Source organism: Abrus precatorius, unplaced genomic scaffold (genome assembly GCF_003935025.1).
Source record: "Abrus precatorius isolate BTA unplaced genomic scaffold, Abrus_2018 Scaffold8, whole genome shotgun sequence".
Classification (NCBI taxonomy): Eukaryota; Viridiplantae; Streptophyta; class Magnoliopsida; order Fabales; family Fabaceae; genus Abrus; species Abrus precatorius.
The window spans coordinates 34,295,958-34,308,113 of NW_020874428.1; the positions used below are offsets into that span (position 1 = coordinate 34,295,958).

At 34.6% G+C, this 12,156-nt stretch overlaps 2 protein-coding genes across 5 annotated transcripts; both read right to left on the minus strand.

The window, feature by feature from the left end:
• Window positions 1-940: 940 nt before the first annotated feature.
• On the minus strand, window positions 941-3,616 carry LOC113845901 (transmembrane 9 superfamily member 11). 2 transcript variants are annotated; one of them, XM_027473590.1, is made up of 3 exons: window positions 3,395-3,616; window positions 3,051-3,205; window positions 941-2,966 (listed from the first exon to the last, which is right to left on the minus strand). In XM_027473590.1, the coding sequence occupies exons 2-3, from the start codon at window positions 3,180-3,182 to the stop codon at window positions 1,206-1,208; spliced, it is 1,893 nt and encodes a 630-aa protein (XP_027329391.1). In that variant the 5' UTR covers window positions 3,183-3,205; window positions 3,395-3,616; the 3' UTR covers window positions 941-1,205. The 2 variants fall into 2 exon arrangements, with proteins under 2 accessions (XP_027329391.1, XP_027329390.1); XM_027473589.1 differs by having other exon boundaries at window positions 941-3,205.
• A 2,873-nt stretch (window positions 3,617-6,489) lies between these two features.
• On the minus strand, window positions 6,490-12,156 carry LOC113845900. Of its 3 annotated transcripts, none has more exons than XM_027473586.1 (8): window positions 11,883-12,156; window positions 11,503-11,615; window positions 9,986-10,925; window positions 9,523-9,614; window positions 8,506-8,580; window positions 7,974-8,035; window positions 7,820-7,889; window positions 6,490-7,506 (listed from the first exon to the last, which is right to left on the minus strand). In XM_027473586.1, exons 1-8 carry the CDS (start codon window positions 12,052-12,054, stop codon window positions 6,784-6,786), a joined length of 2,247 nt encoding a protein of 748 aa, XP_027329387.1. In that variant the 5' UTR covers window positions 12,055-12,156; the 3' UTR covers window positions 6,490-6,783. The 3 variants fall into 3 exon arrangements, with proteins under 3 accessions (XP_027329387.1, XP_027329388.1, XP_027329389.1); XM_027473587.1 differs by having other exon boundaries at window positions 6,499-7,506; window positions 9,986-10,922; window positions 11,883-12,143; XM_027473588.1 differs by having other exon boundaries at window positions 6,565-7,506; window positions 10,010-10,925; window positions 11,883-12,143.

The following is a 12,156-nucleotide window of genomic DNA, read 5'->3' on the forward strand; positions in this document are numbered from 1 at the left end:
TTCGTACTTTTTTTTAACTTTTGTATATTCTGTAATCAAAGTCAATGGCGTAAATATAATTAATATAATAAATTATTAATGACGCGTGAAAAGAGTGTGACCATAAGTAATAATATTTAAAAAATATAGAAGATAGCATTATTCATTTGAGTTTATATTTGACACGTTTTTAAAGTAACTGTTTTTTCATCCGGCGGTAATATTAAGGTAAATTGTTTTAAATTTAAACTTGTTATGATAAGCAAACTTTTTAACGAGTTAGCTTTATATTATTGAACAATATTGTAAAAAAAGTTAACGTTCAGAATGCAGTAAAATTAAATCAGCTAATGGTAATTGATTATGGTGGGGTCAAAAACTTTTTAAGCCTAATCAATTTTGCTTATAAAGTTCGAAAGTGATAAATTCTACGATTCCTTATAAAATAAAGAAATATTCTATACTCTTGTATATATAGAATAATTATAACCGTTCATTTTAATAATAAAGTTAATAATTTATTTAAAAAATATGAATATTCTTTAATATTTTAGTATAATCTAAAGAGATTATTCAATGTGTCTCAAGTTTAAGATCACTCTAGCAAGCACTTAAAAATTTATGCAACTCGACAAGTCGTACCATGTGATGGAATAAACCTCTCAATAAAGTTCATATAATTCTCATTAAGGTGTAGAATACAGCTAGTTGCCCGTGATTGATTATATTTCTAAAATTTGAGTTAGAGTTTTTTTCCATCCACAGTAAGTATCTCATATGAGCTGGCCCAATAACCATTGATGCAGAACCGTTGTTGTGTGAAATACTGCCATTGTATAAAATGACTAGTGCATGAAATATATCTCTCTCTCTATCCTTCGGAGAGTAGTGGTATAACTGGTAAAGTAAAAAAATCAGTAAAATGTAAACCGATAGTAAGAATAAAATGAAATATGACATTGTAATTTTTGCATGCAAGGCCATGAAGGTCTGATTATCTGAATTACATCCCCCAACTGCTATAAACTTCAGAATTCCAACTTATCATGCAATTATATTAAAACTAACAATGAATTAAGCAAAACTGGATAAAATTATTTTGTTATAAAATGTACTATGTTCCTAGTAAAATGAACTGAAGTAAAGTAACATAAAAATTTAACATCTGCAAAGGGTCATCCTTATAAAAACTGTTTCTGTAGAGCTAAGATTTTACTCTGAAGTCTTCAATCCAACTTGACTGAAGAGAACAAGTAATACACGAACCAGAATGAAGAGAGGAACCCAATCGTGCCAGTGGTCAACATGATTGCTAGAACCATGAAGAGGGAATATCCCAAGTAAAGAGTTGCAGAAACAGGTCCACTCAGATTCTTGAGATCAAATACAAGATAGTTTATGGAGTACAAAAAGATGTATATAGCAACAGAACCGGAGGCAAAGAATGATTTCCACCACCATCTCCAGTCCTCCACACAAAGGTGCATGTAGGTTAGAACTAAAGATACCTCGGCGCACACCACCACAAGAAGGATCAAAACAATAAAGAGAAACCCAAATACATAGTAAACACGACCCATCCAAATACTGGACATGATAAAGAAGAGCTCAATAAACAGGGTACCAAATGGAAGGGTACCGGCACCAAGAACCAAAAGCCATGATGGGTACCGCTGCTGGGGGATTTCTCGAGGAATTTGATTGGTTCGAACAGGATACTCAATGTGAGGTGCCCTAGCCCCAAAGAACCCACCAACAAGGGTAAGGGGAACAGAAATGCAGAACCAAAGCAAAATGAGTATAACAAAGAGTGAAAATGGAATGGCTCCTGTGCTGTGGCTTCCCCACAATAGGAAGTTCAAGGTTGTGAGGATCAAAAAGGCAATACCAGGGAAGAAACAAGCAGCCTTCCACGCAACTGAAATCCATCCCTTCTGATCCCCATAGCCAATTGTCCTCCATAGCCGAACTGCTACATAACCAGCAGCAACACCAAGTATCATATAGAAAAACAGCATACCTGTGATGAGTGTTCCGCGGGAGGCCGGAGACATGAATCCAAGTGCAGCAAACAATATTGTCACAACAGCCATCCCAAGAATCTGGACTCCATCCCCAACCATTATACACAACAAAGCAGAATTCGTTGGGGCGCGGAAAACATCCCCCACAACAAGCTTCCAACCAGATAACTCTTCATTCATCTGTGCTTGAGCCTCCTTGTCAAGCTCCTCATAACGGGTCAGATCCCTCCTAACAGTTCTCAGGAAGATAACCAGAACAATACCAGCAAGAAAAGTGATCACCATAAGCGAATTGAGGATGGAGAACCAATGGACTTTGGCTCCCTCCATCTTCAAGTAGGCATCCCATCTAGATGGCCACTTGATATCACTCTCCTCAAAGGTGACCTCATAGGTAAATGCAATAGGCTGGCCTTCCTTAACAGGCATTGCAACAGTGGACGGATCACATTTGATAGGCGACGGGTATTTGTTATACATTTTCAAGCCTTTAGCCGACTCGGCATTATGCATAACACTGCAAGGAATCACCTCAAACCCAACAACCATGTATCCAAGCTTGTCAGATCCCTCCTTACCAATCGGTGGAATCATCTCAGCCGCATCACCGGTCCCCATAACACGAGCCACATTGGTCTCCTCATATTTATGGACAAGGACATTAAACCTGAGATGGTTAAACAAATAATACACATCCTGAATCTTGATACCAACAGGGTATCCAGTCCACCTTAGAAAGTACTCCTCTTTCTTAGTAAACCGAATGGCAGGTAAATTATCAAGTATGAGATTAACCTGATACATCTCATCAATTCTCTTGGTCAAGATCTTGAACTGATCTGCAGACAGCTTATCCACTTGACACAAGAATATCTCAGACTCATTGGTGTACATCTTGAACCTGTAAGGTGAGTTCTCGATCCGATCCCCCATGAGAAGCTCCCCAAGATTCTCAGCACTGTCCTTGACACCACCCTCAGGTTGGCAAAAGGGTAAACTATAATAGCTAAAGGGTATTTCTGTATCAATTGAAGTCAGAGAATTCACCTTCACCCACAACTCATCCCCAACCGCATACTTGTGAGGGTAACTACCAGGGAGGTAAAACCCATTTCCTGATTGAAACATTAAGCAGAAAACAACCAACACCCACATTCTAAATTGATGAAAAGACTCCATTTTTGAAAGGTTTTGCGTCAGATCTGAAAGACCCAGATAGGGAAAATGTGAAGGAAAAAAGAAGTACAAGGAAGGGGAAGCTCTAACTAGTTTCTCAGTTCAGGGACAATGCAGTTTAAAAATAAGAAAGGCACAACAGAAAACAACTGAGAAAGATGAAATGTAGCAACAGAAATGAAGAAACGATTCAAATGCACATGAATTACACTCACCTGAGGGTGGAGAAAGAAGATCTGCGTGAAAAATGAGTTTGAGGGCATAAAAAGGAACACTGGGAATCTAAAATTGATGGAAGCAAAAAGCGAAACGGTGGAACGAAGGCGTTGAAGCCGGGGAAATGCACATTTATAATTATGTGCTTCTTAGTTCTTTCTCCTTCTCTTCCCTTTCCCTTTCTAGTGCTTCTCTTTCACTACTTTCATCTCATCAGCATTCACGTTTTTTTTTTTTTTCTCAAATCACCATAATACCCTTCAATTTATTTATTAATTCATACCTTTTCTGATAGTATCGTACTATTCTCACTCAACTCGCACACTCAGTGGCAGAATCGTGAACAGCAATTCTTGCATTAAATAGTTAATAAAATGTTTATTATTTTTAAATTTTAAGTTGTTGTTCTAACGCGTTTTAGTTTTTCTTTTCTTGGTTAGACATGAATGCATTTTTCATAATAAATTGCTTAAAATGCGGTTTTTTTAATATATTAGATTTAAAAAATGTCATGTACTGAAATATAATTTTTTTAATTACAAACATGAAAACTCAACTTGCTACTGATAATTTTTAAATTCCATAAAATTGACTAATTTTATATAAAAATTGATGGGGATTTTTAAAATTACAAACTTCATTTTAAAATCGCTAGAGTTTTCTTAGTTTCGTAATTTTCTCAAAATTTCAGTATATTTCATTTTTAAATATTGTATAAAAAATGCATCTGAATTTACGGTTTTGCCATAAAAATTTATGTCGGTTATCACCGACATTTTGTATTTGTTGTTGTTCAATTGCAGTATTAGTAGCAAACATATACAATGGCCTTGTATTTAAGTTTGCATCTTTCCATGTTATATAAGTAACATGATTAATTGTTAAGTAGTAATATGATATAATTTTGTTTCAGAAAGAAAAATAAAAAATAAAAAATTATTAAATAAATATTTATCATAATTAATTCCAAGACTTATTAATTAAATTTAATAATCTATAGCCTTTTTTAATTTAAAATAATTCAAATCTCTTATATTTTGTCACAAAGTTGATAAACTGTGTGCCCATAGTTTCCAAAAAAATTGAATTAATCGTTTTCACCAAATTCATTGTTTATACTTAATATTCTATCAATCAACACATTTGATCTAGCAATGCCTTTGGCATCGCTTGCCATTGCCACAGCACTGATTATTATCAAGAGAATCATTCAATGCAGAAGATATTGTTTTCTAAAATAAAGCAAACATGAATATTATTATAATTTCACGACCAAATTATTATTCATTGGTGCTCTTAAGAAAGGTACAATATCTTTTTCATCTTAATAATTAATGTAGCGATTTCTTATTAATTATTTACATTAGGTGGAATGAAATTAAAATAAAAACATAAATATATTTGAGTAAAGTCTGAATTTAAATTAAAACACATTTATATCTAAATCGTACAAATTTATATAAAATATATTCATATCTGTTTTTTCCATAAAAATTCATATTAATATATAAATTCTAAGAATAAATGTTAGTTAAATTTTACACAACAATATATTGACGTGATAAATAAAACAAGTCAATTATATCATTAATATATAATTAATTTTCAATTTTTTATGAATATAATATTTATTTTTAATACTAATTAAATTATGAGATTAAAATAAAATTTAATATTTTTATAATTTTAAATGTAATTTTTATTAAATTTAACCCGTGCCACACGGGATCACACACCAGTATTTCTAAAATAAAACAAGCATGAACTTTGCTGGTCATAAATTATTAGATGGTGAAACTTAGTGATAATTTGTCTTTGATTACACTAGTAAAGTAGTAATCAATAATTTAAAGAATTTATAAATTTCAACCTTAATGTTGACATTATACCAAAGAAACAAGCACTAATGAAAATTAGTGCGTAAAACCTTGTTAGGTTCGCAATTATTTAGCACGTAATAACATACAATTAGCATAAAAAATTGTGATTAAAGTTACAGAAGAGGGTTAAGGTTGTGACTTCGTGATTCTGAACACCCCTTTATTTTATACATGTCTTTGAAGTGACACTAACGTAGAGGGTTGGCAATCCGAAGCTTTAGCATGCAGATAACTTAACTACATCTAAATGGGAGAATACCAGAACATGGAAACAAAGTGACAAAAACGCATGCGTTTAAACTCCATTGCGCCTTAGGTAAACGTGACACCCTGTTATCAAATCTGACCAGGGTGTATAGTGCTTCCATACCGGCAATGGAGAATGAACTTAGACCTAATTCATTCAATTAACATAAAATTACGCTATAAATATGTAGTAGTGCTAATAAAACAGATCATCACTGTGGATTAAATAATTAAATTCCATACATGGAATATTCTAGATTTTGCTGTCTGTTGAGTTGGATATATCAAATACAATGCCATCTTGCCCAATTACCATTGAAAATGATAATCAAACGGCCGAGTGCTACCATTTTGCAAATTAAGTTTTCAATTATTTTCTCTAATTTAATAATGAAAAAAAGACAGGTTTAAATTGAATTTGAAAGGCATAAGGGGCCTATGATAACGAGAGATTAACCTAAGCATTAAAGAAACAAAAGTTTGTAAGACAATGCCTTATTACACAAAATTTCATGGTGTCCAATAATTTTCATAATTTGAGAACCGATGTGGTCGTAATAACTCACATTCCTCAATTTGAATCCATGGGCTTAGTGGGCCTTACCAATTTCACAGTCGCACAAATTTTGATGACTCCAAAGTTCATTGGCATCCAATGATGAGTCTGAATACCATGTCCCGCGTTTGCTATTATGTCAATTATTATTGAAGGTGTCTAGGGATTATATAATCAACTGTATAAAGAAATAGGCCCTTATCAAGAGTAAATTTTTATTCTACTATAATACACACTATCTTAAATTATATTTATTGATTTGATAATTTTCTCTTTACTTTTAATTTTAAAAAATAAACTAAGTAAAATAATAAAGCTAGGTATGGCTATATAAAGAGAAAAAATGTGTATTCGAGGAATACTGAATTTTTTTTCCCTTATCAAAAAGAGGAAAAAGGGAATAAAGAAATTGGCATTTCATGAAAGGTCCTTAATCAGAATCGTCGACAAATTGTGAAATCCAACTCATGAGATCAATTAACATGATTCTGTACCGATTATGGCACCACAATGTTCCAACATAAAACGCTTGCTTTACTTGTCCTACGCATGACTGAGTTTTCTCATTTCTTTCATAGAAAAATGAAATATTACATTTTAAAGTAGTAATTCCAGGGAGTCATACACGGTACTACAAAGGAGAATTGTGATATTTAAGTCAATGTACAATTTCGACAGGAAATGAGAAAAACAAATGATATCTAAATTAACCTTTGGCACCTAGTCCTCGAGACTTAGGTAGTCTAACAGCGGTCAATGGAGTAGTAATGCCTTGTGATTCTCTACCCAATCCTGCGCCATCAACAAATCCCATCTTTGCCATCATCTTGGATCCAAAGCCTTTGGTATGCTTTTCAAAAGCACCAATTTTTGAAGACTTGTTCCTAGCTGGCTCAGTAGCAGGCTCAGCAAGGTTGGTGGAGAATTCCACACCCAAACCAAGTGATTTAGGCCTTCGAATAACCTCAATGGGCTGTGCCATACCTTGACCATCTTTTCCCAATCCTCCTCCCTCCATGTATCCCATTTTTGCCATCATTTTTGAACCAAAACCAGTAGTGTGTTCCTCAAATGAACCAATATTAGCAGAGCTGGTGACTCCCTTCTTCTTATTAGTAGTATCAATCTCATCAGAACCAGCATCTGTAACCTGTACAGTTTCTGAATGGATTATGCCACTTGATATAAATGACACAGGCTGATTAGCATATGAACCCTTTTGTCCTCTCCCTTTCTTGTCCTTTGCTTTACTGCTGCCTTGGCTGGCTGAGTACTTTGATGTCTTGTTCAGGGAAGATTGAAGTTCTTGCTGTCTAATATCATTCCTTTTAGCATTTTTCTTTCCCACTCTTCTGTCTCCGCTCCCAGATTTGTTATTTATATTGCCAGCGACAGAAAAATCAGCATCGTCACCTTCAACTCCCATTAACTGAAGTTCATGGAACAGTCAGTCTCAGCTATAGTGCAACTTAAAGTGCAGATAATTCCAAATATGTAACGACGTGTAATGTAAAAATTAAAAAAATCTCATGTTTTGAAATAAATGTCCAACGGTTGAAAGAGTAAAAGCTTCAAATAAAGATCTCAAAGTTTCAATTGTATTGGACAGGAAGAGTGGAAAAAAGATGAGAGGAGGATGGGTCCCTCTGTATTGCAAGGACAGGGATTAAAACAAGAGGTAAAGCCTAATTGTTATGCAGCGCAGAAATAAATTTCAATATGTAATTAGTGCACCATAGAACCTTTTCCAAGCGCTGTCTACCAGTTGAAGATGGCATGGACGTAGACTGTGTTCGCGTCACAGTCACAAATCTGAATCCACAAATCCAGACTAAATTTATTAAGTTTTCAGACACTTAACATTCAATTCTATAAATGTGGGAAGATCATTATCACCTTTTTTTGCCAGAACCTTGGCTGTTACTACGCAATTGATAAATTGCTGCTAATCGTTGTACCTGTATTCATTGAGAACCAAGATCGATATGAGAGCCATTCCAGAACCCAGCTGTTATAGAAAAGCAAAAACAAACGACACACAATTGTTCTCTAACAAAATCAACGGTAGTGGCAAATGCATAGAAGTTTTCAGAGTCATTAATATTTGAATCAACACTGGAGCAGGATACATAAAACAGTTTTACCAACCCAAACTGTTCAAATGTTCCAAGCTTTTTATGTCAGTAATGTGACTTCCCAAAATCACTCAAGATTACTCCATGATTCAAGCATTGAATCATTCATGATTAATTTTCATACAAACCCCAATTTTTTTATGAAAAAAATCTATTTGACACAAACAATGGACAGATGTGGAATACAATGATGAGAGCTTATAGGTGTGCTCATTTACTTTAATAAGCAATAGTAAGCCACTTAGGACATCCATGAGAGAGAAAAGGAATATAGACAAGGAAATGATGCACACCTGTGAACAATCCCGAGAATGCATAGGCTGAAAAGCGAACATATCCACTTCCTCCAAAACAATCTGCTCTAATTTCTAGAATCCAAAAAATGTTATAATGAGATGAGTGTCAAGAGCAGATTGAATATTCATAAACTTTGAAAAGATGAAGTTACACCCAACAAAAAAAGATATGATTTAATAGTATACAGCAATAGATCACAAGACTTGGGTAGGGTGACTACTGGATACTCATAACTCATTCTAATCATACTGGAAGGGGGAGAGGGGGATGAGTTCTACAATATTGCATATTATCAAGTAGGTTTCAAATACAGATAACAGAAACTATCATAATTCATCTTGATCTGGTGTCATCTTGCAGAGTACAAATTTAAAATCCTAATAAACCATGAATGCTGGTAATTTCTGATTATATTAATAATACAAAGTGACAAGTGCCACAAAAGAATAGCGTGAATTTAGGTGCTCATGCAATTTCTCTTTAATGATTCTTCCATTTGAGTTTGACATGCTTTCAAAGGTATACACTTCATACAGCTACTGTGTAGGCAATGCAACACACACACTCACACATGCAAAATATGATACCAGCCAGAAATACATGCAACCAGTCCCACTCCTAGAGATATAAAATAATGCCCAAATCCATAATAATTGTTATCATATAACTTTTTTAACCATAATTATCAAATATGATCAGTGAAAGGTCTTCAATATGCTTCTACATGATAAGAGAGAAAAATTGCAGGCAAAAGGCTTAAGTGAAGATTCACTGGATGTATGTGAAAAGCTTGTAGAATCAAATACAAGATGCTCATATGTACAATTTATAAAACAAAAGGGAAATTTTTTTTATAATCTAGACATATTTAGAGGTGTATTGAAAATTAATGTGCTTTTGAAAAATAAAAGGGGAAAGGTGAAGCAAAAGAAAATTATCCTGGAAATAGTGCAGAAAGAAATAATTAGGGTATATCGTCAAAGATGCAAAATAACTAATTTTGTATCCCATACCGAATTAATTTTCTCAAGATCAACCCCACGATGCAGCATTCTTTCTCTGCGCTTGGCAGAAATCTTTTCTTTACGAAGTTTCTTTTTTTCACCTGTATAGAATCTGCATTAGGAAAGTGAAGCAGCTGGAATTCTACACTACCTCATCAAATTTAAAGAAATAATGAATGCATATACACAGTCACACACACACAACCATTCCCTGCATCAAACTCCATGGACTATATGTTCCAACCAGTTATTAAACCAAGGATTTAAAAGCTTACATGTAATAATAATACTAATGCAACGAGATTTGTGAGAATTGTGACAATAATATCACTTGACTGGCAAACTCAATGCTTTCGAGGATCAAAAAGTAGAATGTAAATTCAATAGGACAAATAGATTTACTAATATTAAAACTTAGAACTAAGAGAACAACAATGGATCTTTAACATGACTGGATGCATAATAGTGGTACCATGAATTTTTTTGGAAGCTTTACTCTTTTGAGTATGCAGAGGCCATGAGTGAGGGAATCGAGGAACATGCTTCTTTCTAGCAGAAACAGTTCTTGGATCCTTTTCCAGCATTAGGTCATCCAAAGCTAAAGTTCCAGAATCTACAGAGCGTTTCTTCCATGGTTGTGCTTTCTTCATGCCATATTCCCTGGAGGCTTCTTGAAGGGCAAAGCCACCCAACTTCTTCAAAGCCTCGTCATAGCAACTGCTAGAAGAACTATCATCATCTGACTCATCCAAAACAGGCTTTAGCAACCATTTTGCATCAATGATGTTGTCACTACCACCAACTCCTTCCATATAATCTTCTGCAACCTCTTCATCAATGTCTGAATCACTGTCAGAAGTGTCTTGACAATCATTGCTTCCAGATGATCCAAGTAATTCTTCTGGCTCAGAAGATGCATAGCTGTCCTCATCCGCTGATTCTTCATCATTATCTTCTTCACTTTCATTATCTGAGATGTCCTGAGTGTACAACTTGAGACCTCCAATTGACAGAAACCCTGAATTTCTCTCAGCAGACACTTTTGATGGCAAGTTTTCTGTCATCTTATTGCTTAACTCACAATTCATACCCTCATCAGAACCAATATCCTTCTCAAATGATGATGAATCTAAAACAGGAGTTGATTGGGGCATCTGTTCAGACGATGTGCCAATGCCACTTCGGGTTTTGTCATGTTCAGCAGGGAAACCTAATCCTCTATGAGAGCTATCACCCAAAACAAAATCTGGATCATAACTGTAAGTATATTTCACATTGTTGGGTTTTGAGGGAGGTGTTTGGTCTATATGAGCAATCATTTGATTCTGCTTGGAGTCCAACAAAACAAAAGGTTGCATCTGATTTATATTACTATCTTCACCGCTGTTCCCATTCCCAGCACATGAGTCCTCCTGGTAATATGCCATTAAATGCAAGTTACTATGAAGTGAAGCAACTATAGACATAGTTCATCAGATCTTTTATAAAAATTAAATGCATGCTCTACCAGAGACATTTGATGAAACTATGCTGAAGGATAAATTCAAAGATGAACAATATAATTTTCAGCTATTTATCAAGAAGTTGATACGGACAACATATTCCTCCAGGATACTTGCGTGGATGAGTAATGTACTCACAAACTTGTGGATACACATTGCAAGAGTTCAAATATAGTATCTATTTGATTAAGAAGCATGATTCATTTTGCTCGCTTATGAAGACAAAGAAAAAATTGTTTCACAGCCCACATTGAAGTATCGCTGAGGACAATTTAGGTTGTAGCCTAGAGAGTCCCAACATGTCATTCACCTTATATGAATAAAATTCTCCCTTCGTGATCATAACCTTAATTAAATTCACACCGGCATGTACTATGAGAGCAAAGGCAGAACAAATAAAAACATTATGAACAAAGTAGATAAGCAAATACTTCCATTTTATATGGAAAATCCATAAATATAAGCAGTTTTGTTGGGAATGACAAACCTGAACATCAAGTGAAGGATAATTGTATCCAATAGTAGCTCCCAAAGATCTTGCAGAGGCTTCTACTCTACGTTGGGTCCCGGATTTGTTATCGGAGCTACCACCACTTCTACCTGCAACCCAAATGCAAAAGAAAATCTAAACCAAAACAAAGCATAGAAGGATTCCAAATTAATTAATAATAACTATAATATGGAAAAAAAACAGGTCCTATTTGGTAGCTCAGAAGCATAAAAAAGTTGCAGAACTAAATCATTTACTCAGATTCAATTATCATATTTTACAATAAAGAAATATAAAAAAAAAACTATTTGATAAAATAAAATAAAATTTTGGTTTACATTTCTGGGGAAGCAAACAGAAAAAGACAAAGGGAGGACCTGAATTTTGTGTTGGGGACGAGAGATTCCAATCAGACAAGAAACCCCCTTCGATAAAGAATGCTTCCTTAACGGTTGAGCCTCTTTTCCGATATTTAGGATTGTTGTTGCCACTTCCAGTGTTGTTGTTGGATCTTCCTCTTCCCTTTGATTTTCCTCTTCCACCGCCCATGATTGGTTGAAGTGATGAACAATTGCTGAACCAGAAGGACAAGGAGAAGGAGAAGGAATTGCAGTACCCACCCACCGTGTCTTTCCGGGTTTAACCCGACCC

What these genes read in the sequence shown, in the direction of transcription:
- LOC113845901 (XM_027473589.1), bottom strand. Translation starts at nt 3,182, where the DNA reads ATGGAGTCTTTTCATCAATTTAGAATGTGGGTGTTGGTTGTTTTCTGC.
- LOC113845900 (XM_027473586.1), bottom strand. Translation starts at nt 12,054, where the DNA reads ATGGGCGGTGGAAGAGGAAAATCAAAGGGAAGAGGAAGATCCAACAAC. An exon ending in ATCCTTCACTTGATGTTCAG is followed by an intron (nt 10,926 to 11,502) that starts GTTTGTCATTCC and finishes GCATATTACCAG; the next exon opens with GAGGACTCATGTGCTGGGAA. An exon ending in AGCTTCCAAAAAAATTCATG is followed by an intron (nt 9,615 to 9,985) that starts GTACCACTATTA and finishes GATTCTATACAG; the next exon opens with GTGAAAAAAAGAAACTTCGT.